The sequence below is a fragment of the Eumetopias jubatus genome, unplaced genomic scaffold (genome assembly GCF_037043125.1).
Source record: "Eumetopias jubatus isolate StellerSeaLion01/CBP00866 unplaced genomic scaffold, mEumJub1_p1.0 scaffold_10, whole genome shotgun sequence".
In the NCBI taxonomy this organism is placed as follows: Eukaryota; Metazoa; Chordata; class Mammalia; order Carnivora; family Otariidae; genus Eumetopias; species Eumetopias jubatus.
In genome coordinates, this window is record NW_028274816.1 from 105,997,819 (window position 1) to 106,023,365 (window position 25,547).

At 56.0% G+C, this 25,547-nt stretch overlaps 2 protein-coding genes across 2 annotated transcripts; both read right to left on the minus strand.

Annotated features, from left to right (window-relative positions):
* Positions 1 to 1,215: 1,215 nt before the first annotated feature.
* HOXB8 (homeobox B8) lies at positions 1,216 to 2,881 on the minus strand. The gene is made up of 2 exons (XM_028096853.1): positions 2,458 to 2,881; positions 1,216 to 1,523 (listed from the first exon to the last, which is right to left on the minus strand). The coding sequence occupies exons 1-2, from the start codon at positions 2,879 to 2,881 to the stop codon at positions 1,216 to 1,218; spliced, it is 732 nt and encodes a 243-aa protein (XP_027952654.1).
* Positions 2,882 to 11,182: 8,301 nt separating this feature from the next.
* HOXB9 (homeobox B9) lies at positions 11,183 to 14,612 on the minus strand. Its single transcript, XM_028093657.1, has 2 exons — positions 14,096 to 14,612; positions 11,183 to 11,418 (listed from the first exon to the last, which is right to left on the minus strand). The coding sequence occupies exons 1-2, from the start codon at positions 14,610 to 14,612 to the stop codon at positions 11,183 to 11,185; spliced, it is 753 nt and encodes a 250-aa protein (XP_027949458.1).
* Between the last annotated feature and the right edge of the window lie 10,935 nt (positions 14,613 to 25,547).

Genomic DNA, 25,547 nt, shown 5'->3' on the forward strand with positions numbered 1-25,547 from the left:
CACAAACAGGAGAGGGCCCACAGAAAACAAAGGGGGAGGCGGAGGGGGATACAGCCACCAGCCCGGGCGCATCTCTCCAGCGTGGCCTGGGCGCCTGGGTCTCGCGCGGGCAGCCTCGGAACGCGAAGGGAGGGGGTTTCTCTGGGCTCCCCTCCCCCGTTCCTCTCTCCTCCAATCAGGCGCAGCCGCCTCCCTCACCCCCTGCGCCCCTGGGCCAAGGGACTCGCACCACCTGCCTCCAGCCCCCGCCCCCTCCTCTGGGCTGCCTGGCCTGGCGGGCGCAGGAGCCCGGTGACCGGCTCCCCCCAGCTCTGCAAGGCGCCCGGGGCAAATGAGGAGCGCGGGCCGGGCCAGTCTCGGGTTCTCGCTTGTAAACTTTATTGTAACTCTTCCGCCCTTTTCAGGCGCAGACAACAGAACAAAGTAATAGAGGAACAACAAAATATATAATTAGCCCTCCCACCCCCCAATAAAGCAATTCACGGATACAGGATACATTCTCTTCACAGTAAACCTAAGAACACTTTTAACAATTGCCCACAGCGCGCATGCTAACTAAAGTAACCTCTTTTGAGAAACACTTAAGACGAAATTGCCAAACCAAAGGGGGGGGGGTTGGGAGGAAAAGAGAGAAGCAAGAGAGAAAGCCAGCGAGCTAGGGAGGGCAGCGGGGAGAGAGGGGTTGGGAGGGGGAAGTGAGGACGGAGAGAGAGAGAGAAAGAGAGAGAGAGAGAGAAGAGAGAGAAGGAGAGGGAGACAGAAAGAATTACGGCGTGAATAGGCAGTTTCATGTTGTTGGGAGAACTTAGCAGAAATTGGTACCTCGGTCATTACAAAGAAGCACGTTCAAAGGAAAAAAGACCATTGCACAAGGAGGCTTTTTACACGGGGCGGGGCGTGGGGGGCTCAGCCAGGCCGCAGCCGCTCACCCTCGCAGGGCGAGGGAGTCCTTGCTTAAAATCCTTTTCTTCACCCCCCCCCCTCCGGCCCCCAAGAGAAGGGAAGGAGATCCACGGTAGCTCACACACAGAAGCTATTACGAGATACTACCACTAGCGGGGACTGGCGCGGCGGGGGACGCTGCGGCGGGAGGCCGGGCTCCGGGCCCCGCTTGCGGGGCCAGAGCTCTCTCGGGCGGGGGCGGACGACGGCCGTGGCGTGGTCGGGGGGCCCACGGACGGAGGGCGCCGCGGCCCTGGCAGTCCCAGCTGGAGCCTACTTCTTGTCGCCCTTCTGCGCGTCGCCCTCGTCCGCCGCCTCCGGGGCCCGCTCCAGCTTCTGTTTCTCCAGCTCCTCCTGCTCGCATTTGCTGCTGGGGAACTTGTCTTTGTTGTTCTCTTTTTTCCACTTCATCCTCCGGTTCTGGAACCAGATTTTGACCTGTCTCTCTGTCAGTCCCAGCGCATGCGATACCTCGATCCGCCGCTTGCGAGTCAGATAGGGATTAAATAGGAACTCCTTCTCCAGCTCCAGGGTCTGGTAGCGGCTGTAGGTCTGTCGGCCTCGCCTGCGTCCGGCGGCTGCTGGGAAGGGGGGAAAAGGCGAGACGGGGGCAGGGGGGGAGGGGAGGGTGGGGGAGGGGGCAGAGACGGAGAAGGTTGGAAGATTCGTGAACCAGCCTAGGAGACCAGTATAATAAGGGCAGGGGACCTTCTGCCCCGTGCAGGGGCGGGGGCGCTGGGAGGCCGCGGTCAGCGGTCGCGGGGGCGGGGGTGGTGGTGGTGGTGGTGGTGGTGGTGAGAGGGATCAGACAGCACTGGATCTAAGGGAGCCAGAAGGGGGGAGCCCCCTCCTCTGGTAACCAGCACCAGAGAGTTGGGTGGGGGTGGTTCAAATCTATTAAAAGTGCCATAAACTTTAGAAGGAAGGATGTGAAGAGGGGGGGCAATAAGAATAAAAAAAGCCGGGATGGGGACGAATGGACCCACCTTGAAAAGCCCCCAGAGCCTCTGCCCCAGAAGAAAAGTTTCTTCAGGGTAATTAAACTATAAAGCAATTGAGAAGTGCAAAAGTTGAGCGCCCCCACTCCCACCACCCTCTCTCCACTACCCCCATAAAACAGTAAAAGGGGGAAAAAAGGATGAGAAGAAGCAAAGTAAGGCAGGGTGAGGGGTTTATGGATTCAGGAAATGTCGCTTAGCGACCCCCCTTCAAGGGAAACAAAAAAGAAAGGAAGGAAGGGAGGGAGGGAGGGAGGAAGGGAGGGAGGGAAGGAGGAAGGAGGGAGGGAAGGAAGGAAGGAAAGGAGGAAGGAAGGGAGGAAGGAAAGGAGGAAGGAAGGGAGGAAGGGAGGGAAGGAGGGAGGAAGGAAGGAGGAAAGAAGTGGGAGGCGATCGGACCTGAGCAGGCACTTCTCCCAGGAGCTGGGGGCAATGCTCCGGGCCTGCCCGGCCCCCTGCCCGGCCTCGGGCCCTCCGGTCTCCCTTCCGCCCCCGGCCGGCCCCGACGCGAGCTCACCTTGCGGGCGCATCCAGGGGAAGAGCTGTGTGGGCGACGGGCTCTGCTCTGAACCCTCGGCCTCCTCGCCCAGGCCGCTGGCGGCCGCGAGCTTGCAGTCGGCGTACTGCACCAGGTCTGGATCCTGCGCACCAAACAGGCTCTGCCGCTGCAGCGGGTCGTAGCCGTAGAAGTTGCCCGGGTCCCCGTGGCACGCCACGGCGCACGGGTTCTGCTGGTAGGGAGCGGTGGACAGCGACGACGGCCCGTGGTAGAACTCCTGGATTTGCGACGGGTGCTGGAAGCTGCCGCCGCCGCTGGGACCGTACACCACGGTGGGTCGGCCGCCCAGGTCCTGGGCGAAGCCGCAGTCATAATAATTGGGGCGCAGGGACTCCCCGGTTTTGTATTTGGAGAACAGTGAGTTGACGAAATAAGAGCTCATTTTATTGAATTTTGAGGCGGCGGCGGCGGCGGCGGCGGCTGTAGTTGGGGGCTGTTGGGGAGGGGGTGGGGAGGGGGAAAGGGAGGGAGAGAGAGAGAAAAAAAACGCGGATTCGCCGGCTCCTAGTCACCCTCGCCAGGAAAGGAGAGGGAAAGGGAGGAGGGGGAAAAAAAAGAAAAGAAAGAAAAGGCGAAGAAGATCTCGAAGCCGCCACACTTTTTGTGATTTCCAGGAATAGAAAAGGACAGCGAAGCCTCCAAAAGTCTAAGCTTGCATGGCAGCCGCGGCTCGCTCGCCCTCCCCCCACCCCCCACCCCCCAAACAAAAATATACCGCCACTTAAAGAGGTCCTCGCTTTACATTTCGAAGAAGGGATGCCAGTTCATAAACAGTTTTCGGTGATTTACTTCCCTGCAAATGAGTTGTTTCATATTTTGCACTGTCTTTTCATGATCATTTGCATCCATTAGAGACCCCGCATCCTATTGGCTTCTCCGTACTCCTCCCGGACAGAACGCAGAGCGAGGGTGCGAGCGAGAGAGAGCGAGCGAGAGAGAGAGCTAGAGCGAGAGAGCGCCAGGGAGTGAGGAGAGAGCGGGAAAAAAAAAAAGGAGGGGAAGAAAAAAAACACCCAGGGAGAGCGAGGGGGAGAGGGGGAGAGAGGGGGAGAGGGAAGAGGGGGTGAGAGAGAGAATGAATACGGATTAAATCTGTTTAACTACCTACATTAATGAGATATCTCTCGCCTCACAACAAATCAAATACCTTCGCAGACCACCCCCAAAGACTGATGTGGGGGAGTCACAGAAAAAAACAGGCACACACATACACAACGCGCCAGGCGTAGGCACGCTGTTAATTTCGCGATTTTAACGAGGCAGTTGGAGTCTTTTTAAATGTCAGGGTCGCTTCGGAAAAATGTAAAAGAACGCGGTTTAATTGCGCCGAGTTTTAAAAGGTCCTATAAATGTAATTGGTATTTTAATACAAGTTATCAAATCATACAGCTTCCTCTCCTAAACATATTTTCAAACAAACGAGGTAGTCATATTTAAGGCTTTAATGATCAATTTCCTTATTATTGATAAAGGTTTAACTATCGTGTGGAGGGAATTGGCTGGGTAACCGGCCCCCAAAAAACGGCTGTAAACTCTTTAACAAACTATAAAACGCAATAAAGCCAGAGTCTGTTGTTGTTTATGCCGCAGCGCATAAAAGCTGTTAGCATTTTACGAGTTCTTTCCTCTACAGCTATAAAACTGCAGCTTCGAACGCCCCGCCGCCCGACTGCAGCGCGGTGGGGGTGACGAAGCCGAAATGAGAACGATTATGGTTTTTTTTCGGCGCAAACGGTGACTTTTCGGAGATTTTCACCTCCTTCAGCTAGGGCCAGCACCTGCCCCTACCCACCCACCCCCAGCCCCCAAACCACCTCCTCTCTGTTCCCCCAGGTCACGCACCCACTTTCCCTCATTCAACAAACAAGCAAGGATTTTCTCTGGAGAAGGGGTCCTGCAGGGCATGAGGAGGGATCAGGAGGGGGGACAGAAACTTTCTGCTTAATGGGCAGTGGTGAAGCAGGGAGCAAAGTTCGCCCAGCAACCGCCAAATCTGCAGTTGTGCACAACCTCCTTGGCCTGGATAGAAGTGCTGGGATGGAGAGGAGGGTCTCCAGTCAGCGCTTTGGGGGACCAACTTTGTGTGATGGAGAGGGGCCTGGTGCCACTGGCAGGATGACACCCCGCTGGGCTGTCCCACTCCTGCACCCAGGCCTTGGGACCTACTAACCAAGCTCAACTGGCTCCCCAACCCTCCAGGCCAGCCCCCCACACCTTCTGCAGCACCCTAGGGTGAGGGGGCACCACCTAGCCCATGAGCACATCAAAGGGAGGGAAGGGCCACGGAGGCCACTGTGGGACACTGAGGCCCAGGTGCTTGGTTTGAGGCTTGCGGTCCTGTCCTCACCTCTGCTCTAGGTAGAGGCTGCAGAGTGTATGTATGGGGCGGGGGAACTTTTAGCTTTCAGTGGCCTTTGAGCCATCGTCACTACCTAAACTGACCTTGGGGTAGAGGGGATTTGGATGCAGCAAGGCCACAGAGTCCCCCATTTTCTCTTCTCTCCCCCTGGGGAGCCTGTAGTTAAACCCAACTCTCTCTCCAGACCTGAGGACCTGGAGCCTGAGGCACAGCCTACCTCGCTGAGCTGAGTGGGTACCACCCCCTCCTGCCTTTGCCTTCCCCAGCCTGCCTGGCCTACTGAGGGTGGTGGCCAGGTTTTCAAAGGCCCCAGTCTCGGGGTTCCAACCAATGGCCTCCTGAATCGGCTCACTGGCCAAGGAAAGGAAAGAAAGAAGGGAAGGAGAGAGAGGGAGAAAGAAGGAAAATTTCTAGTAACAAAGGTAGAGGCTTCACAAAAACATTCAAGCCATTGTTTATTCACCAGAGAGTGGTTTGCTTTTGGAAGGGTGCTTTGGGGGGGGATCCCATTTACCCCCACCTTTGTAAAAATTGAAACCATCGGCTTTTTCCAAGGGGAAGTTCCCAGTAGAGCCACTTGGTCCTTCAAAAGTGAATCGGGAGAATGGGAGAGGGGCTGAGAGGGAACAGAGAAGAGGAGGGGAGAGAACCAGGGTCTTGGATTTTCAGTGCGAGGCTGAGGGGGCGGTGAGGCAGCAGAAGGCAGAGTTAAGTTGTTGCCGAAGAGAACATTTTTATCAAGTGCGGGGGATTTTATGGTCATGATTTGAGGACTCACCGGTGAGGGAGAAATTCAATGGCTTGTTCTAAATCATCCCTACACCGTGCCAGAAATTCCTGATGGAAGGAAAATGTTTCTATTATAAGAAAAAACAAGAAAGAGCGAGGAGATAATTTATAAACACCCAACGGAGCGCAGATTTATTAGAGAAACTCAAGTTGAGAAACTCCGCTTGCTTCTTTGCACCAGGTCCTGGGGGAAGAGAAGAGAGACCGCGGCAGGGCTAATTTTAAGGAGGGGGCTGTGTGTTTCTCAGGCAGGTTTGTCCGGATGGGGGACACGGATCGGGCTGGGCCGGGAGGAAATGGGAGATTTGGAATTAAAGGGGTTATGGGCAGACAGCGCGCGGGTCTCAGAAGGAAAATTGCCCGAATCCAGGCCTCCAGCTGCTAAACTGCGAAAGGACCCTTGTCCCCTAGGTTTGCCGGGGCCGTGGCGCACGGAGTCCGAGCTCCCACCTGGAAACCACGGAACGCGGCGAGAATCGGGCTCCTGCTTCCTGCCGCCGTGCCTGCCCCCACATCCATCCGGCAAACGCCCACTTTTTGGGCTGCCCAACTTGGGGCGCGCAGAACAACCGAGAAAACATATGAGACCTCCCCGCGCCTCGCAGTCCTGGGGAGCCCCTGCCCCGCGCCCGGCTCACCCGGCGCGCGCCCAGCCCCGGACGCGTACAAAGGCTCTGAAGCTTCTGTCCGTGCTGATCCGCTCCGCCCGCTTTGGGCACCTTCGAATCCCCACCAAAGCCGGGGATCCATTCCACCCCCCCAAGGTGTACCCCGCACACCTCGGGCTGGCTCGCCCGGTTCCCTCTGCTGCTGATCCCGTTTCGGGGCAGCTTCCTCTCCATCCGACCTTCTTCTGCCCGCTCGCCCCTTTCACCTGACCTGCTCACCCGCATCCGCAGATATTCCTCTAGCCCCCCTCCCGGAAAATCTCATTTTTCCGAACGAATTCTCCTCTTTTATTTTGCCCATTTTTCTTTTATTATTATTATTATTATTAATATTATTATTATTATTATTATTATTAATTACTATTCCCCGTTTTCATGCATTTGTTGCCCCACCGACCACAGAAACTAGGTGAGAAGCACTGAGACCTCCTCCTGGGGAAAACTCAGAAAATTGACCATTTGGGGGGGGCGCAATACGCTATGCCTGAAATCTATAAAATGGGGGGAACGGCCATAATGAACCCTATATTTTTATTACGCGCAAATTATTCATGACTTTTGGTAGCGCTCAGTTCACAGACTCAGGGCCGACCCAAGGTGCGATGTGCAGCCGCCAGAGCCCGCAGCCGCCGCTCCGGGGATTTTCGCGTGGAGCAAGGGTGCCATCTAGCGGCCATCCTGAGAAAAGACGCCGCCGCCACCACCGGCTTGGCCAGTTTCTCCCGAGAGCCAGCCACCGAGGCGACAAGCGGGAGAAACTTTCATTATTAGCAGAAAAGGGGGAGGGAAACGAGAGCAGGCGAGAGAAAAGACATCGGAAATCAGGAAATGGCTCATGAAATTGTGCAGATAAGCTAAAAAAAAAAAAAGGGGAGGGGGTAAGGAGGGAAAAAAGAAACCATAAGCTTTTTTCCTCTCGTACTGACCCCCGCCCCCCAGCAAGCCCCTAATTTCTGGCGGAGACCGCCAGGCAGTGCGCCCTTTATGGCCCGTAAAAGGGGGGAGCCGAGCACTTTTCAAACCCAACACGATTGTTTCAAAATCTGAGGAGAAACAATTGGGCTTTTTTTGCGGGGCGGGGGGGGAGAGACCTGGGGGGAGGGGAGGGGGCTGTAAAAGGATCAAGAGTCTGCCCGCGCCCAGACGTCTGGCCCCGCCGGACCCGTGTGTGCGTGTGCGCGCGCGTGTGTGTGTGTGCGTGTGCGCGCGCGCGTGTGCGCAGGGGGCTTCTCGTTTATGACGCCCGATTCTGGAGGGGGGGTGAAGAACAAAGAGAAGAGTCCGAATTGCGTTCTCTGAAGCTTGCGTGAAAACAAAGTGTTCTTCCCTCCCCAGTCCCCCTTCTCCCCTCTTTGCCCCCTGGGCGGCCCCCGCAAACCCCAAGCCCCGCGGCCCAGGACGGGCGAGGGTGGGGGCTCCGGAGCCTGGCCCACCCGTTCGCCCGCCAGCCCCAGAGCCCAGGCCCAGCTGCGGCTCTCTCAGCTCCGGAAAGTTTCCCCTCACTGTTTGCTTTGCTGCTGTTTAGTTTCTTAACCTTCAGAAATTTATACGCTATAAACTTTTATAGCGGTCATATTCTTTTATTGCTGCGCACACGGCATTGAATTCCTCTCCCGGCTTCTCCGTCTCGCACTCTCGCGGTCTCCCTCTCTGAATCTCTCGCTCTCTTTTATGACAACAGATTTCCCCATCTCCGGCTTCCCAGCCTCCGCATCTTCGCCTTTGTTTGTCTTTAAAGAAGCCACCCCGGGCTCGGGACCCAGACGCCGCCAGAGGCTTCCCCGGGAGGCCTCGCCCCCCGCCCCGCCGCTCTCCGTCCGGTTCCAGCCGCGCCTTCGCCTTTCCTCTCGGCAGAAGCTTGCCTGCTCGGCTCACCCTCCGCGCCGGCTGGCTCCAGGGCGCCCAGGATGGGGAGGGAGCCTAGTCTACACAAGCTCTAAAGTCAGATTCATTTTATAACCTGAATGGAACCCTCCTCGGAGGATGCGGTCCCGGGGACCGTACCCAGTGCCGTACCCGGGAGCTTCGCCTTCTCCTGCCTTTGGCTATCTGTCCGATTATATCTTTCGTTCGCTGGAGAGGGGTAGGCCTGGCCTTTTCTCTTCCAGGCGCCTCTCACTCGGGCCACGCTTTGTCCCCACCTCTCCCCCAACCCTCGGGGGCTCGGCGGGCTGCAGCGCCGCTGGGGTGGGCCTGGCGGGAGGCTCCGGCGGCCGGCCGGTTCCCCAGCGCCAGCCGGGCGGGCAGAAGCCCAATCCGAGCGCCTGGCTGAGACGGGCAAGGCCGCGGGGAGCAGCGATCTTCCTAAGAGGCTCTGGAGGGGACACCACGGTCTGATGGGGACAGAAAGGTGCCTCTGGCAACCAAATTTAGTTTTGGGGTCCGACTGGGGAGTGATTTCCCCCCCCCCTCCGGAGACACTTCTGTTGCACTCCCAAACTCCTCTCCCTGCCTATCCATGGGAGCTGCCTGTCCAGGCCTCTCCCCTTACCAAACCACCCGCTTTCCACCAAGACTGCTACCCTGTGGCTCAAATCCCAGCCTCACATTCCAGGTGGGGGCCAGAACCCTCAGAGGTTCACTCCTTTTGAGCGGAAGGAAGGACAGCCTGGTCTTCCTAAGGCCTCTATCTATGTGCAGTAGCCTGGCTGCAGGGAATGGGTGAAGGAAGTTAGTGCCCAAACCAAGCTGATGTTCTTGGGCAGCTGAGAGAGGAACCGCTTCCAGGAGTAGCAGGGCAGGTCTTGCCTTCCCTCTGGCTCTGGAGTTGGTAGGGAGGTCTCCAGTGCCACTTTGGAGGAAGATATTGCTCCCTGCAGACAAGACCCCTCTCCAAACCACTCATCTTTCCTTCCATCCCCCTCCGGTCTTCCAGCTCTCCCGCTGGAAGGCTCTTGCTCACTTTAAGCAGAAGTCTTGGGACCTTGGGTCCAGACCAGTTCTCAGCTCCACCAGGAAGCTTGCTCTGCAAGGTCTAAGGAGACACCTCTTGGGCCCCGGAGTCTCTGTTTTTTCCAAGCTGCCCTCTTGGAACTAGGACCTCTACCTCTGGCCAGGTGAGGAGAGCCAACACAGAATGAGACACAAAGAGAGATTTATTTTCTAGAGTGATATATATTTTTTTGTTCTTTTTCTTGTTTTTTTTTCTTCCAAAAGAAACAGAGCTCTAGGCCCCTTGCCCTCCCCGTTCCCACCCACAACCCTCCCATATAAGCGACAACTGAAAACAGACGATACAATCACCCCCAAAGAAATCACAAAACACAGCACAATTTCACGACAGTCACCGACAAAGCAAAAAAAGTTCTACTGGAATGTCCCCTTGCAGGGTCGGGAGAAGCAGGAGCAAGAAGAGTTCATGGAATTGAAGGGGACTAGACAGATGGGGGAGCAGGGGGGAAGAAAGGAAGCAGAGAGTGAGCTTCGGGCCGATGCTTAGGTGCCATCTCGCCTCTTTCCTTTGCACGCGGGACCGCGTTGCCCAGAACTGCGCGCAGCAGCCGAGCGGACCGCCATCCAGGCCCGAGTCGCGGGAGGCAAAGCCCGGCGCCGGGGCAGGTTTCGTTCTGCGCTGGGGCAGGCAGCCGCCGAGCCCGGGGCTCCTCCGCTTGGGTCGAGACGTGGGCAGGATGGGGAGGAATGCGCCAGGCTCCCCGCGCTGGAGCCTTTGCTCCTCCCGGTCCTGCACAAGTTATCCCGGAAGGGAGCTCAGGAATCGATTCACAATAAATTCTCAATAGGACTCTCCTGACCTGGCTTTCCTGTCTCTAGTAGGGTTGAGCTAGCAGGGGATGGAGGGTGGATGGGGGGGGCGGTTTCTACAAGGGGCGGCTTGACTCGCTGGTGCAAGGTGGATTTGGCCGAACAGAGTTGATTTCAGAGCTGGGAAGGATGTGGAAGGATGCAGGGCCGGTGGAGAGCAAGAGAAGCTACAGTCTCTGTCAAGCGGGGCACAGATGAACAGACAGACGACATTGTCAAGGCTTACGACCCACGATTTGACCTCCTTTGGTTGGAAGGAGAGGAAAACAACATGCAGAATTAAACATTTCCTGCAACAAAATGTGTGTGTGTGGAACACCTTCGTAAGTCCTAGGATACCTTCATAAGACCACTGCTGCCTTTCCTTGCCCCTTCTAGCCCCCCAGCTTGGGGGCTGAGTTTACCCCCATTTGCCCTTGGGTCCAGAGGGGGTACAGTTGGGGATTCCATAGAGATGGTATTGTGATGCTGAGCCCTTTGGGCCACAGAGCCTCATTCAGGAATGTGTCTCTAGACATCCTCTCGATGTGTTACTTGTGTCAAAGGTAAAATCTGGGCTTGCTGGTGGTCTGAGGGCTGTTCTGCCAGATTTGGGGTGCGATGGTCTGAATTTGGGGTGTCACTTCATTGAGTGTTGGCTGTGAGCTTTCCCCGTTATTACTGTGGGCTCCAGGCTTTATGTATGTGGGCTTCTGTTGGGCTGTGTGCAGTTGGAATGTCCCTGGGTGACTTTGGGGTGGGTGCGGGTAGGGGGTGGAGATAGGTAGGCTGGAAGTGAGGGGTGGGGGCTTCCCAGAAAAATTAAGGGGATTGCTAGGGGGGCTTGACTAGGGTCTCTCTTTCCTTGTGGCCCATCAACCTTGTTAGAAGCCAACTACATGTCTACCTTCTAAATCAACAAAACTTCCTTCTGAGGCTCAGGGAGAAGAGAAGGACAGGTAAAGGGGGAGAGGAAAGGAGACGCTCTAGATGCAGAAAAGGACTTGGAGGAGAAAGCCTCCCTTCCCCATTCACTTGAATACATCCCAGACAGCACTGGCCCTGTAGCCATCACTTATAAATACGTGTGAGATGGGGAAGGGGCGGGGAGGGCTGGGGGGGGTCTTCACTCTTTGCCCTGTTCCTTATTCATTTTCTTCATTTTCATCCGCCGGTTCTGAAACCAGATTTTGACTTGTCTCTCACTCAGATTGAGGAGTCTGGCCACTTCGTGCCTACGGTCCCTGGTGAGGTACATATTGAACAGAAACTCCTTCTCTAGCTCCAGCGTCTGGTATTTGGTGTAGGGACAGCGCTTTTTCCGGGAAGAGCGAGCGTGCAGCCAGTTGGCGGAGGGGTTGGCTGAAAGAGAAGCAGCGATAGAATCAAAGAAAGGAAGGGGGGATGGAAGGCCCCCATGTTCTCCTTCCAAGAGGACGTACCCTTGGCCTCCACTCCTCACCTTGCATTGCAGAGAAGGGACCTGGGCCTTCAAGTTCCCAGAAGGCATCCCAGAGATGGGCCAGGAGTTGCTAATGACACCTTCAGGTGAGAGTTACTTGAACAGAGTGGAGCCAAACACGTACCAGGCTTCTCAGCATTTCCAAAGCTTTGCCTGCCTCAGGTCCTCTCTCAATCTCTTTCTCCACTTGGGTCCCCACTGATCAGGACTGAGGTCAAAGCCCAGCATGGCTAAAGCACCCCCCCCCCACACACACACACTGGCATCATCAGACTAACCAGAGGTGGTTGACCTGGAGGGTCCTGGCCTTGGGTCTGGGGGCATCAGAGTAGGATTGGGCTGGGGGAGAGCGGCTTCTGTTCAGCCACAGCCGAGAGACCTCCTGGCTCTCCAGCCCAGTCAGAGTGCACCCTGCCTTAATCACAAGCTTGCATCCCTTGGCCACATGGCAGCAGGTATGTGTGTCTGTAGATAACTTGTCCCCCCCCCCCACACACACACCGCAAACATGGGTCTGCACTTAGAGACGCAAACATCCAACACACTCCAATTCACATACAACCCAATTGCAACCATTTATCAACTCCAGCCTGTAGACAAGGGAGCGCCAGGGGCTCACAGATAACTTATGGTTGCAATAGTCTCTCCTTTTCCGCTCCTGCTCAGCTCGCAGTTTGGTTAAAGCAAGTTCAGGGAAATTGGGAAGCAAGATTGCTCCAGTCCCAAGGTGGGGAGCCGTGGATGATGTGGGGGTAACAGAAAGCCCTTCAGAGCACACCTAACTCCAACTGGTTCCATGTGAGGAAGAGCAGAGAAAGGGGTAATTGGGGGGGGGGGGGAAGAGGAAACAAAAATATATACAGGCTTGTCTCCTTTACCATCTCTCTCCCTACCCTCCTGAACTCAGAAAAGTTGCCAAATAAAGCAGAGCCAATTAAAAATAACAGCCACCCTTTGCTAGATTCTTATCCCCAAATGAAAAGCACTGAATATATTTTTTAAAAATAATCTGGTTCCTCCTACACTAAGTACCGTGTCTTACCAATTTGCAGTGCTATTTCCTTAATGTGATTGCCTGGGATGGGACCCGCAGCCACATTAAATATGAAAGAGGAAAAAAACTGTTAATAATTGATCCTAGCCAAACCACGGCCTTGCAGTAATGGGCTTTCCAGGCAGAGTTTGGGGGTTTGGGGTGGGGGGTCTGTTTGGGTGTGAGCAGGGAGGTTTTGGGAAGAGCCCGGGTTACCCAAACGCTAGTTCTGGTTCTTAACCCCGGCTGGCTGGAGGAGGTAGCACCCTGCAGGGACCTCAGCGGAGTGGGACAGCCCTCTGTCCTCCAGCCGACGAGGACGCCCCAAAGGGCCTGTGGGCCACTATGTTCATGGGGAAACTGGCAGGGCAAGCAGAGACGAAAAAAAATCTGACCCTCGCTCCCCCAAAAGAGTAAGGGGTGAGGACTTGTTCCGGCCAGCCTGGGGGTTATTGTTTGGAGCTAAGAGCCCCCAACCAATTTGCCTGTCTCAACCTTACAAACGGAAAATATGAGACTCCCCCCTCCTCCACATCCAGCCAGCAGCACCTCCTGGAAATTAGCCAGACTTGGGTTCCTGGCGGGGGTGCTTCTGGAGGAGTGGGAGATGAGGAGTAACTACCATCGGAGGGTAAAGTTCTCCGCCTTTCCGCAAGCCTCTCTCCCCCCCCACCCTTTCTCTCCCCAGGGTCCCTTTGGGATCTCTCCTTCTCCACTCTGGCTGTCGGCCCCGAAGTTCAGAAGCGATTCCCGGACTCCCCGAGAGGCGGACAGCTCCGGCTGGGGCTAGGGAGCCCCGCGGAGCTCAGCGGGCGCTGCAGAAAAGGAAGCTGCAACCCGGGCGAGGATGCCTAGGAGGGAAGGGGGGGGGCCGGAGGGAAGGCTCCCGGGGAGGGGCCGGCGCATCCGGGGAGGGGGCTCAGTCACCGGGTCCTGGGCTTCCCCGCCCCTCCCGGCGCCGGCTGCGGACCCTGAGCGGCTACTGCGCGAGATCTGCTACGAACGATCCTCCGCCAAGCTGTTGCATCGCAAATAAAATCCTAATGAGCCCCCTCCCACTTCCCCTTGGCCGGCTTTTACGGTCTGCGCGTGGCGCGGGGAGCTCTGCCAGCCGCGCGGCCCCGAGCAGCGCCGTGCGCTCCCGGCCTCGCCCGCGCGGGCTCCCGGCCTCGCTGGCTGCCGCCCGGTCCCCGGCCCCGCCAGCCCCTCTCCCCGGCCGGCCGTCGTCAGCCTCCTCGCCGGGCTCTGAGCCCGAGCCCCGGGGGAGTGGGGGGAAGGGAGGCCGAGAGAGCAGCGAGGTGGTGCCTGCGCCCCAGTTCCCCTCCCGGACGCGGAGCCGTGGGGGCGGCGCTCCTCCAGCGGCCTGTCTCCCCTTCGGGGGCACCCCGCTTGCTTGCCTCCTTGCTCCCTCTTCCCTCCTCCCCCGCTCGCTCTCCGGCCACCGCCGCGGTCTCCCTTCACATTGTCCGCAGTTTATTGCCTCTCCCCTCCCCTCCCCCTCGCCTGGCCTTCGGCCTGGTATTTCCTCACTTTTTATAACTTACTTTGATCCGGCCTCTCTTTGTCCTCGCTTCCTTCGCAAATTTTATTGTCCCCGTAGCCGGGTCTTTGATTAGACAGGACGGCCTCCCTGCCCGCCGAAGTTTCCAAACTGTACTCGGGCGTGCCCTGTTTGAGCAGCTCCCCAGGCGCGCCCAGCAGCGGCTCCGCCTTCACGGCCGCCTGGCCCTGCCCCGGAGCAGCTTCGCCGCGCGGCGCCGGCTCCAGCCAGGTGCGGAGGTACCTGCTTTCGGCCGGCGGGACGCCCTGGGGCTGCAGGTAGGGGTGGTAGACGGACGGCAGGCTTGCGGACGCGTGCGGGCTCAGCGGCGCCCAGGAGGCGCCGAACACCGGCGCTTTGGGCTGGAAGCTGCACGAGGGGAACTCCAGGTGCTCCGCGTGGCCCGGCTGCCGGGGGCTCGCGTACTGGCCGGAAGGAAACTTGGCTGGAGGAGCGTCCTCACTCTCGTGACTTATGATCGAGTCGACATAATAGCTGCTAAGCGTCCCAGAAATGGACATTCTCAGACATTATCCGGGCGCTCGCAGGGGGAAGGGAAGCGCTCGCGCGGCGGCGCCCAAGCAGGGAGAGGTGGCACCCAGACCGGTGTGAGGGCTTTCGGACGCGACCCCCCCAGCCCCCCACCCTCCCACCCCCACCCCCTGCTCAACTTCTCAGCCAACAAAGTACAGTGGAGCAGCCCGGCTCAGCGCTCCTTGCAAAATGATTGGTCAAAGTTTTTCCGACTGCCTGATAAAGCGTCAGCTCCAACATAAATCAATCGGGCGAGGGGGCTGCGCTCTCGCTGTCATCCGTCCGCACCGCATTCCATATCGAGGATGGATTGTTTTATGCTGATGCAATGTGCTATCACGTCAGGGCTCCAGCGGCCACGTAACCTCAGCCTGAGCTGCCGGCCGCCCGCCCGCCCGCGCTCCCCCCCTTTTGCGGGAAGGGGGGTTGTTCTCGACATGGGGCGGCGGGGGCGGAGGAGAGGCGGAGGGAAAGCAGCGGGCTGCCTCGGGAGGGATGCAGGCTGTGGAGCCCTCTCCCCAGGCGGGTCCGGGAGGAAGAGAGGGCGAGCTGGGCAGAGGGAGGGAGGGAGCCAGCCTGGGGCGCAGACCGAGAGGCCCACAGCATAATTAAAGAGGAGGTGGTCCTCTCCCCCCCCCAAACGCACTGCCACTCCACCCCGCAGGCCTCGTTTCCTCTCCTCTGTCCCCTTGACACAAGATGTTTATTAAACGGCAGTGCAGCGGCAATCCATTGGAGATGAAGTGAAGGGGATGGGGGAGAAGTTGGGGGGTTATAGGGCGTTATCTGCTTTGGAGGGTTCTCTGTGACTATGTTGGGAGGTTTACAGGCCTGGGAGCTTCTCCTGACCCCTCCGGAGCTGAGACAGGAGACAGGGGAATTAAAGGGGGTGCGTGTCCAATGATCTGGTCCTAAAATTCAGTTATCCTAAAAGTAGAACCTACATGAGGTTGAAGGTATTCATCAGGCTCTGGAAAGTTGAGCCTCTGAAAGAGTTTAATACAACTAGCCAAAGCTCCTTTAAATTTCTAGGGCCTCTCTCTGGCCCTGCTCAGAGGGAAGTATGGTGTTCCGGGGGTGGGGGCATAGCCATGACTCCTTCCCTTCCCTGATAACCACCCAGGCCCTTAAAATTGCCCATTGGGGAAGCTGAATGTGAGAAAGGGTTAAGGGAACTTCCCTAAGGTGTCCACAGAGCAGAGTATGGACAGGGGTCCCATGGTTATTTCCCCTGACACCCAGGGAAGAAGGGGACCAGTGAGTTTTTGCCTCTTCTGGATGGCTCCTCTCGCCCGGCATTGCCGTCCTGATAGATTTCCAAATATCGGTATTAGGTACCAGTGTAGACAGAGAGACTGCGGGTCAGTCTCCCGACCACCCGTCGCCTTCCCTCCTGTGAACTCTGGCTGGAGCTTTCAGATAGCCCGTTTTATTGGTATCTACTATGCGGCTCTGCGCTGGGACTCCCCTGGGGCCACCGGCTGGCTTTCTGGCTCATCTCCCAGCCGCTGCTCCTCCAGCTTCTGCCCTGGGTACAGTCGCTTCTTGTGATGTAGGCACACAGGGAGGCACAGCCCCTGGCCAGACCCGATTCTCCTCCGGGTGGGTTTAGGAGCCGGCTGGGGCGGGTTTTCTCAGCATTGCCGGGCCCTGGGCCCTCAACCAGGCCTGTCCTTTTAACAAAAGCGGGGCCTTTCTAATTTGAGGTTTTATCTTTTTGGCCATGTACCCCTCTGCCATGCAGAAGGCTGCGGATCACCTCCGCGCACACACAGACACACTCCCGCCCGCTTTTCTTTTCCAAATGAAGCCATCTCGTGTCATTACGTGTGAAATACGAGGGTGAAGCGCCATATTTCTTCACATTATGGCGATTTCAAAATGATTTTTTAAAGATCAATGCCAGCGCCCAGCCGGCCCCCTCCTCTTCCACCCCAGCTATTCGAGGGCGACAGCCCAGCAGATCCGGAACCAAACGGCGTGAAGATCTGCTCTTTCCATGGGACCCAAGTGGGGAAACAAAAATCCGATGCAAATTCTTCTAAGTAGCGGTTGGACGCTTGGGAAAGTCCAGGGAGCTCCCCGGACTCGACAGCGAGAAAGCTGCTCGCAGAGCGAATGAATCACAGTTAAGGCAAAGCACCTGTTCTCGATTTGCCAGACGTATGGAGTCTGCTGTTGGCTTTACCTGTAATAAATATATTCTTCAAAGAAAAAAAAAACCCTCTCCTGCCATAAATAATGGTGTTATGAAGCATGGCGGGCTGAGTATATGACTTTCTGTAGTATATAAATTAGGGCCCAAAAGGCCATATGGACTGTGGGCAGGGCCTTTTTTATTTATAGAAAAGCCACAGCACTGGGCTGTTCTTAAGACCCAGGCTGTGCAGGCGCTGGGCTCTGACTGCAGCCCTTCTGGTTCCCATTCCTGGCCCAGACTTTGATGCTGCCTCTCTTTGCAATAAGAGAGAAGTCGAGAGGGACACTTAGTTTAGGGAAGAAGTTAGAGGAAGAACATTTGGGCTCAGGACTTGTGCCCCACAAGGGTGGAGAGTCCCAGCAGAGGGGGGCTAAGTTTGTGAATTGCTGTCTGTATGGGGAGTTGCTCCTAAGCCCTGGTAGCTCCCAGGTGCTGGGTAAGGAGGAGACCCAGGCCTCTTTCCTGAGACCAGAGCTTTGCCTTTGCTCATAAAACTGGAGGGTGGGGACAATTTCAAAATGACAGGTTTTGAGGTCTCTGTCTTCTCAGGAGAGGGAACTCTGGAGCAAAGGGAATGAGCAAGCACCCACACCCTGGACCCTACACCCCAGCTCTCTTCCCTCCAGGTGGGGATGCAGATGCATCAAGCAATAGTCCCATCCTAGCCAGGCTTTCTAGAACACACTGCTGCCCCAAACTGGAGCTGAACTCCAGCTCAGGGAAAGGGTTAAAGTGTCAGCTGGGAAGGAGCCCCTTGTCTGGGTGCTCTGAGGGTCTGTGGACGCCCTGAGAACCTTGTTTCCTCTCCCAAACAATGGTACCCACAGTGGAAGAGGGAGGCAAACAGGATCGCCGCCCCTGGAGCCCAGCTTCTAAAGATGCTTAATGGAGAGGTTGCTTGAGTGGGGGGATCACTTTGTCCGGAGGGCAAACTGCTCCCCATCCCACCCTAGACCCTAAAGAGAAAGAAGGAAAACCTTGCCTTCCTTCGCAGCCTCTAGCCATTCCCAGCACAGGAGCCGCGCCTGAACACAGCTAGGGCCAGGAACTAGTGGCTCAGAGAAGGGCAGGCAGGGGAGAGCTGCAACCCTGGGCCACACTGGGGCCCAGAGCAGCCAAGAGCGAGGCCGAGGTGGGGAGAGAAGAGGCCGACCCTGGCCAGGACCAGCCCAACCGGTGAGTGCCTGTGTTACAGGGGTGGCTTTTGGAAAGATTCTTGTCAATAAGGAGAGAGAGAAAATCTAGACAGAGGGAAGGAAAAGAGAGAAGGAAAAACAAAAAGAAAAACAATAAATGGGAAAAGGGGGAAAGTTTGTGTTTAAACTTTGATAATTGATAAGCTAAGCTGAAATTTATGCATGTTGTATTTGGATAGACGTGTGTGTCCTATAGGTATATTTCAAATCAATATTTATTTATGGGGACCCAGTGTGCAAATGTGCTGTGCTCTATGCTGTGTATAGACTATGTAATAAATAAATATGCCCAACTATAATACTGGATGTGCTTGGGCATTCATATAGAAGATCCAATGGTGCATATGTGGATGCGTGTATAACCCCTGTGAATGATGTGGGTTTACAATTCTGTTCATATAAGAAGATCTATTACCCAAAAATTGTTGCGTACATTTTTATAACAATCACACACCTATGGAAAGGATGAAAACTTGAGTATTCGTGTACTTGAATTTTGGCTATAAAACATTATCTGATTAGGAAGCTTTGTTTGAAAATCTCCTGTTGACTTGATATTCAAGCAAAATATTTACCGTATCCTCAAACAAGAGCATGTAACTTAAATTTGAATTCTTTTACAACTTTCTCCTAAAATATTTCTCTGAAAGGTGAAGGAAATGACTCGAATTGGCCCAGGAGAGGTCATGAAATTTTGTGACTTTTTGGTTTGACCATGACATCCTTTACTGCACATCTCACCCAAAAGTGCAGGGACAGTGTGCATCGTGTGATGCCTATTTCATGGTAGAGATGGGCATAAGAATCAAGGCACCATACTTGTGCACAAGTGTGTCCCTCACAAGTGTGAATCTGGCCAGTGGGCAAATGTGAGTGCAATGTGAAAGCCCTCAGGTAACTGCAGGGGTCATACAAAGCCCTGCTGTCTCCAACGAAATTAGAGAGGTCCCCACGTCTATGTCCCCAACCAACCGGGGATATTTCTTCTGACCCAGACCCAGAGTCCAGACCCACTCTGGGAAAGAAAGAGGTGTGGGGATGCTTGCTTGGGGGAGGGGGGTTGGGGGAAGAAACCCTGGTCCCCAGAACCTTCAGCCTTTATCCAAAAGAGCCTCTAAAACGGATCACATCGAATCTACACCCATGGGTTCAAACCTCAGTGCTTCCAAAGCCTCCAAGTGGGGATTTTAATTGTAAAGTAACGAAATCTCCTGCCAAATCTCCCTCCCAGGATGTCAGAGGTGAAAGGAGGAACAGAGAGGTCAGCAGCCCAAGCAGACCTCAGGAATCTTCTTACCAACTCTCAGCCATCAGGGACATGGAAGGCAGTGGGGGTGGCTGGCTCTTTGGGAGGGGGCATCCAGGAGGCCAAACGGGGTGGGCGGCAGGCGGGGCGGAAAGGAGCTGAGCAGGTAGAAGGTTATTACGGAATTGCTTCCATAAAACCTGTGGCTGTTGTAAAACTCTCTGCTTTCCAAAGACTTTATTTCCTCTTTTCTCTCTAACATCCCCCTTTTTTCTTTTTACAGCACTGTTCCTGGGAGGGGGTGGCCAAGAGACACCAGGGATGGAAGACAGTCAGGCTCCAGGATCCCGGTGGCTGGGCAGGTTTGTGAGAGGCCCAGAGAGAAGTAAGGTAAGGCAGTAAGACGCTCCAGACCACCTTCACCCAGGCTGGAGAACAAGAAAATGTCAAGGAACAGCGTTGTCAGCCTTTGCCCACCAGGACAGTGGATTGAAGGCTGCATTTCTTCCAGGGCTGGGGGTGGGTCTCCCAAGGACCCTTCCACTCCCAGCAGATGCCCCTTGTTCAGAGACCCCCCCCCCCAGGTCAGCTTGGCGCCGGAGCCCCATCCGGTCGGGGCTTCTTTCCCAGCCGCTTTCCACATTTCCTCTGCCTCAAGCAGGGGGGAAAAGTTTGGGAACAAAAGTTAGCTTATGCTTTGGATCGTCCCCCTCCTTCCTCCGGTACTTCCAGTTTTTCCTTTCCTGGGCAGAGAGCCAGCAGCCTCGAATGGGTTGGGGTCAAAGAGGGTATCACAGCTTTGCCCCTGCCCCCGGCTCTGCTCCATCTCCAGTCAGTCCTTAAGTCTGGAATGAAGGGCCCAACAGCCGGGGCTCCCCTGTAGCAGGCAAGCCAGGCCCCTCTCCCAGTGGGTGGCCCTTGGGACCTAAGGTAAACCTGCAGTCCAGCCCCAAGGTCTATGGGGAAGCCTTGGCCACTTTGTGGGGAAGGAGCTGAGGGATTGGGAAAGGTAGGACATTTTCTGACCCACTTCTGCCCCACTAGGCGGCCCTAGGAAGGACCCTGGAGGCCCACAGGCTGAGGCGACAAGGGATCCTGATATTTCCTTTTCAGAATGGGACATACTGAGCCCTCTTCAAGGACCTGAAGTTTCCTGTTGAAGTGGAGTCCTCTCCCCCCTCCAAGGGTTACAGAGACCTCAAGGACCCCCCCCCCCATATCTCTTGAAAGCAAGCATTTTGCCAAGTTGGAGAGACTTACTCTGGAAAATCTAAATGTAGACAGGAGCCCAAGATCCCAAGACAGAAAGCTTGAAACCCCAACCACCATTTTCTTTGGCTCTGTGGAACAGCCCAGCAAGGTGCCTCTGGTGAGTGGAATGCTCCCCATTCCCCCTTTCCCTCCCAACGCACACGAAAAGATACAGAAGTGGAAAGACACCCTAGAAACTTCCCAGATCTCTCCTCTGGGGGAACATCCTTGCTGCTTCTGGGTGAGGTACCTCAAACCTCCTCACGACTTCGCAAGGGTGATACACTAGCCCTCACTCTACTTCCCTCCCCAGCTCCCCACTCCTCCAGCTAAGCGAGGAGCAGTAACTGCCGTGAGTCGGGTGGTTTAATGTCGTTGTGTTCAGAAATCCAGGCCCAACAACATGAAACTACCTAATTCACTCAGCAGTTCCAGTTCACGCTCCAGGTCAAGGGCTCCCTGAGGGCAGGCCCCTGCAGCCATTTTGTGCGCCCAAGCAGCTGGCCAGCTAACTCCATTTTCCTCCACGACTTCCCCAACAGAACCCAGTTGCTAGTAAACAACATGTCCAAAGACCTGGAGGCAGGACTCCAGGAAAAACCACTCTGGAGCTGGGCCTGGCAGCTCAGATTCCAGGGACTTCTGCTCTCTTCCAGGAGCCCTGATGGATGGGGACCCTAGGCCCAGCGCCAGGGCTGGGCAAGGCCTCAGCAATACACCTGCCTGGTCACCACCTCGGCCTCCGTCTCTGCAGCTGGAGGTCTCCCCAGATAAGATTTCTCACCTTCAAATTGTAATCAAGGTGCGTCTACACTTGCCGGCGTGCTAGTGCCTGTATTCCAGGGTCACTCAGGGCAGCTCTGCTTTGAGACTGCAGTATAGACAGAGAGTGGAGGGGAGTGCTGAGAAAGTGTCCGCAGGGGACATAGATGGAAAAGCAGAGTGTGAGAAAGTACCAGGAAAACTAGGGAGCAAACAGAAGAATATGACTGGCAGGGGAAGCGGGCTGACCTGAAGAGTCGCTGTGAAGTCGCCCTGCCAGAAGCGTCCTGGGGGGGGGGGGGGCGGTGGGGCTGGCTCTGCAGAGGCTGAGCTGTCCCAGGTAAGACCGTGCGTTCCGAGTTCATAAACGAACCCGAGAGGCTGAGGACTCAGATTGGGACGCAGAGAGCAAGTTTGCATCTTCCTTCCTGACCTTCAGCCTGAGCCCTTCGCTCCCCGCCCCCACCGATGTCCCCTCCTGCCACCTCTCCCCCCTCCAGACACCCGCAGCGTCGCAGGTGCTCACGCACACACCCCGCAGCAGGCGGGCGGCCCCGCGGGCAGAGGCGGCGGACTCACCTGGGCGGCGGCGGCGGCGGCGGCGCGGGGCGGGAGCGGCCGTCGGAAGGTGCGGAAGGTGCGCAGCCAGCGTCCTGTCCCGGTCCGGGCCCGGCTCCCTCCCGCCCCGGCCCCGGAGGCGAGGGTCCGAGTGGCCACGTGTCCGCCGGGGAAGTCCGAGGGAGGGCAGGAGTCTGCCTGGCCGCCCGCTCCCCCTCCCGGGTATAAATCTTGGGGACCGGAAATACAATAAAACTTCGCCGTGTTGATGAACTTCAAATGGTTTACGTCCCCTCCTGTCCTGAAAAGAAAGACGGCCGGAGGGGGGGGCGGGTTAAAAGTAAGGAGGAACAAATTTACGAGCCGCAGAAGCAGCCGCCTCGGCCCCTTTCTTTCGCCCGAGCGGACTGCGTCCGCGTGGGGAGAAGCAGCCTCGGTCTCCGGCCCCCGGGACTTTGCCTCGGCCGTGCCCGCCGCCGGGGACTCTTCTCGCAGGACTCGCCCGGGCGGCGGCCAGGACTGGAGGCCACCGCCTGGCCTGACGACTCACCGAGCCTCCACCCACAGCCTCGGCCCGGCTCCAGAGCCGAGTTAGACGCCGCGTCCTTCCTGCTACAGCCCGGGCTCTGCCCGCCACGCCCTGTGGCCTCCGGTCTTTGCATCTTTCCGCCGAAAGCGGGTTTTTTGCTTTTTCTTTCAGCGTCTCTATCTGCCCGACCTTTGCCCTGCCCCACCCCTGTATGGCCAGGTACTTGCTGGAAGGGGAGAAAGGGTCAGAAGGCCTGAAGGGGCTGAGCGGGGCAGGGGCTCCCAGAGGAGAAACCGAGAGGCTGCTCTTGGCCAGAGTGGAGGTGACGGCCAGCGCTGAGGAGCGTCCAGATTGGCCTCTGCCAAGAGGGTGCCCACCGGCTCCTGTCCGGCTCCCTCAGAGCCTCCAAGTCAGACAAAAACCTCTGCCTCACCTCCACTGCCCTCTCCACAGTTCTCTTCTGTTCTGGACCGTTTGTTGTGGTTGCTCTTGTTTTGTTTCTGTCCTTATTTTGGGTTTTTTTTGTTGTTGTTGTTTTTGTTTTTGTTTTTACCAAACTTTGTGGAATCCGGATTTGGAATCGCTATCAGGCCTTTGTGAATCAAAACCAAGGAAAATCCCTTTTGGTTGTGGGCTCCAGATAATTGGGAGTGTAGCTGTTGATTTCCTGCTCACTTTGTCTGCTTGGAGGGCCCTGGGTAGGTGCACTTCTGAGCGGGAGAGCAAAGGAATTTTGATCATGACTCACGGTTATTCACCAAAAAAATACCAAAGATTCAGGTCTAAAAGGCGCTGGAGGGCTAAGATGAACTCAGGTTCAGTGAGGCCTGGGGTGCGGGACTGAGGCCCGGCTGCGGGCGCAGGTGGGGGTTTGGCGCGCTGACATTCCCTCCTTCCCACAGACACACACAGGTGCAGCCCTGTGTGACCCGCCAACTCCACGCCCAGCCCTCCTTCCAAGAAAAGGCCCCAGAACACTTCTGGGGACTTGTTTTTTTAAGTGATAAAAAATGGGGGCACGTGGTCGGCTCAGTCCTTAGAGCATGCGGCTCTTGAGCTCAGGGTTGTGCGTTTGAGCCCCACGTTGGCCATAGGGATTACATTTTTTTAAAAAAGGAAAAAGACAATTTTAAAAATAAAGTTATAAAAAATGGAATGATCTGCGGTTCGCAAATTTTCTGAAAGGCAGGCCCACTCAGCCCCAGCCAGTGGGGGATGGGCGCAGTGCCCTCTGGCTCCTTCCTTGCACCCAGGAGGAGGAAGGGGGGAGCTCATTAACAGCTGGAGGACAGGAAGTAGCTCGTTTCCATCCCGATATTCATATTGCAGGATATGCATGAGGAGGCATCTCCAGCTCCTTCCTTATTATGTGCCCAAACTCCCTTATTTCACTCTTTATCATACTATATTTTTATTAAAAATACTGTGATGGCAGCTACTGGCAGTCACCCCTCCTGTCAGGATTTGCCTCTGGGATCTGTTAGCAAAGGGCGGAGGGCAGGACTCAGGGACTAGCAGTTTCCACACCATTCAAGACTGTTATTACCCACACACCCTGCCCCACTCTAGAGGCCTGCAGTCGGGGCAGGTCCGTTGCTGTCTCCCTGCCCATCGCTGACCTGGGTCTCGTGATTCTTTGGACCGAGGAAAGGAGATTGAACCATTTTAGAGTCTTAGACTCTGGAAAAGCTGAAGAGGCCACAGCCATAGAACAGATTGATCTGTGCACACACAAATTTTGCAGACACTTTTCAAGGGCTTTCTATCTCCCCCCCCCCATCCCCAGAACCCAGGCCATGGATCCCAGTTTAAAAAATAAAACTCTCTGCATGGGGCTGAATGGACACCTCAAATGCATTCCTACAGATGCCAGCCAGCCTTCTCATTCTCAGGTTGCCTGGCCTGAGAGAGTCAACTTTCAATGCCCAACACAGACAGCCACCAACAGGGGCGCTCGTGCCAATAGGCACCCTCCTGAATGCCATTCAGACACTAGTTGAGCTAATGGCCACTCAGTGAGTAGAGGCCATTTAGGCAATGTTTCTCTTCACCCTCAGATGTTTTCTGAATACTCTCCCCAAAGCACGTCGATCTCCAAATTATTCAGAATTGAAAATGTAGATGACCACGCTGTAAGATTTAGAGGCAACTCTTCCCTACTCTTGGGCCTCCTCGAAGCTAAAGCAGAGTTCTGGCATAATTGGAGGCGACTGGGCATTGGATGGTGAGAGGAGGCAGTCCAGACACAGATGCAGAACACGGGGTCCTCAAAGAAGCCGAAATTGAGACCCCCTTGCATTTAGTTAGAGTCACAAGGAGAATAAATATTTCTGGGCCTTCTTCTTCTCCTGTCTCCCTTTCTACGGCTCATTACGTTGGAGGGGTGGGTTTCAGAGTAGTCAGAGGTGCCGGAAGCCGCATCCCTGAGACCCAGGCTGGATTTTTTGTTCCCTGATTTCTGGCCGCCGCTGGGGAAGCAGCTCTGCGGTCGCGGGCCGGTGAGGCTGAGGCCGCGGCCGACCTCTAGGCGGCGCCCTGGCGTTGAGTCCTCGCGCAGCTCGGGGTCCCGCGGTGGGGAAGGGGCCGATTCCCGCAGACGCACTGGGCTTGGCCTGGAGCGGGCCGCAGGCGCGTCGCCTTTGGCGCCCTCTGCCAAGCAAGAGAAACACGATGAAACCAGTGAGGGCTGGGAAAGGAATCGGCAGCTAATCCTGGCTCCATCCGCTCCCCACCCCCTACCCTCATTCCTGACTCTGGGGAGCCTTCCACAGCCCAATCGCCTTTGATCTCCCCAGAGGCCTGCTCAAGGGCAGCGCCGGAATCCTTAACCCCTCCCCTCAAGTTGCAAACGAAGACTCTGAGGCCTGAAGAAATGGTTAGCCCAAGATCACAGAGCTATTAAAATGGTGAGGCGGGGCTAGAGGACATGTCCTCTACTCCGAATGGAATGTTCTTACATTATGACGACCCCAGCAAAAATGCCTCTCTCATAAGCAAAATTCGTTTCCAGAAAGGCAGACTTAGGGGGTTGTCTGTGTTGGAAGTTTGGGGTTTTCTGGATTTAAGATTTGGGGGAGCACATAAGGGAATTGGAAGCAGATATAGGAGCATCTCAGCTAGGATTGGGAGCCAAGGCAAGCCTTAGGCCCTCAAAGGCACGGATGAAAAACGACCCTGGGA

Coding starts and splice junctions, on each gene's coding strand:
- HOXB8 (XM_028096853.1), bottom strand. CDS start 2,881: ATGAGCTCTTATTTCGTCAACTCACTGTTCTCCAAATACAAAACCGGG. Junction 1,524..2,457: donor CCCCTGGATGCGCCCGCAAG/GTGAGCTCGCGT, acceptor CCCCCTTCCCAG/CAGCCGCCGGACGCAGGCGA.
- HOXB9 (XM_028093657.1), bottom strand. CDS start 14,612: ATGTCCATTTCTGGGACGCTTAGCAGCTATTATGTCGACTCGATCATA. Junction 11,419..14,095: donor CAAAGAGAGGCCGGATCAAA/GTAAGTTATAAA, acceptor CTTCTCTTTCAG/CCAACCCCTCCGCCAACTGG.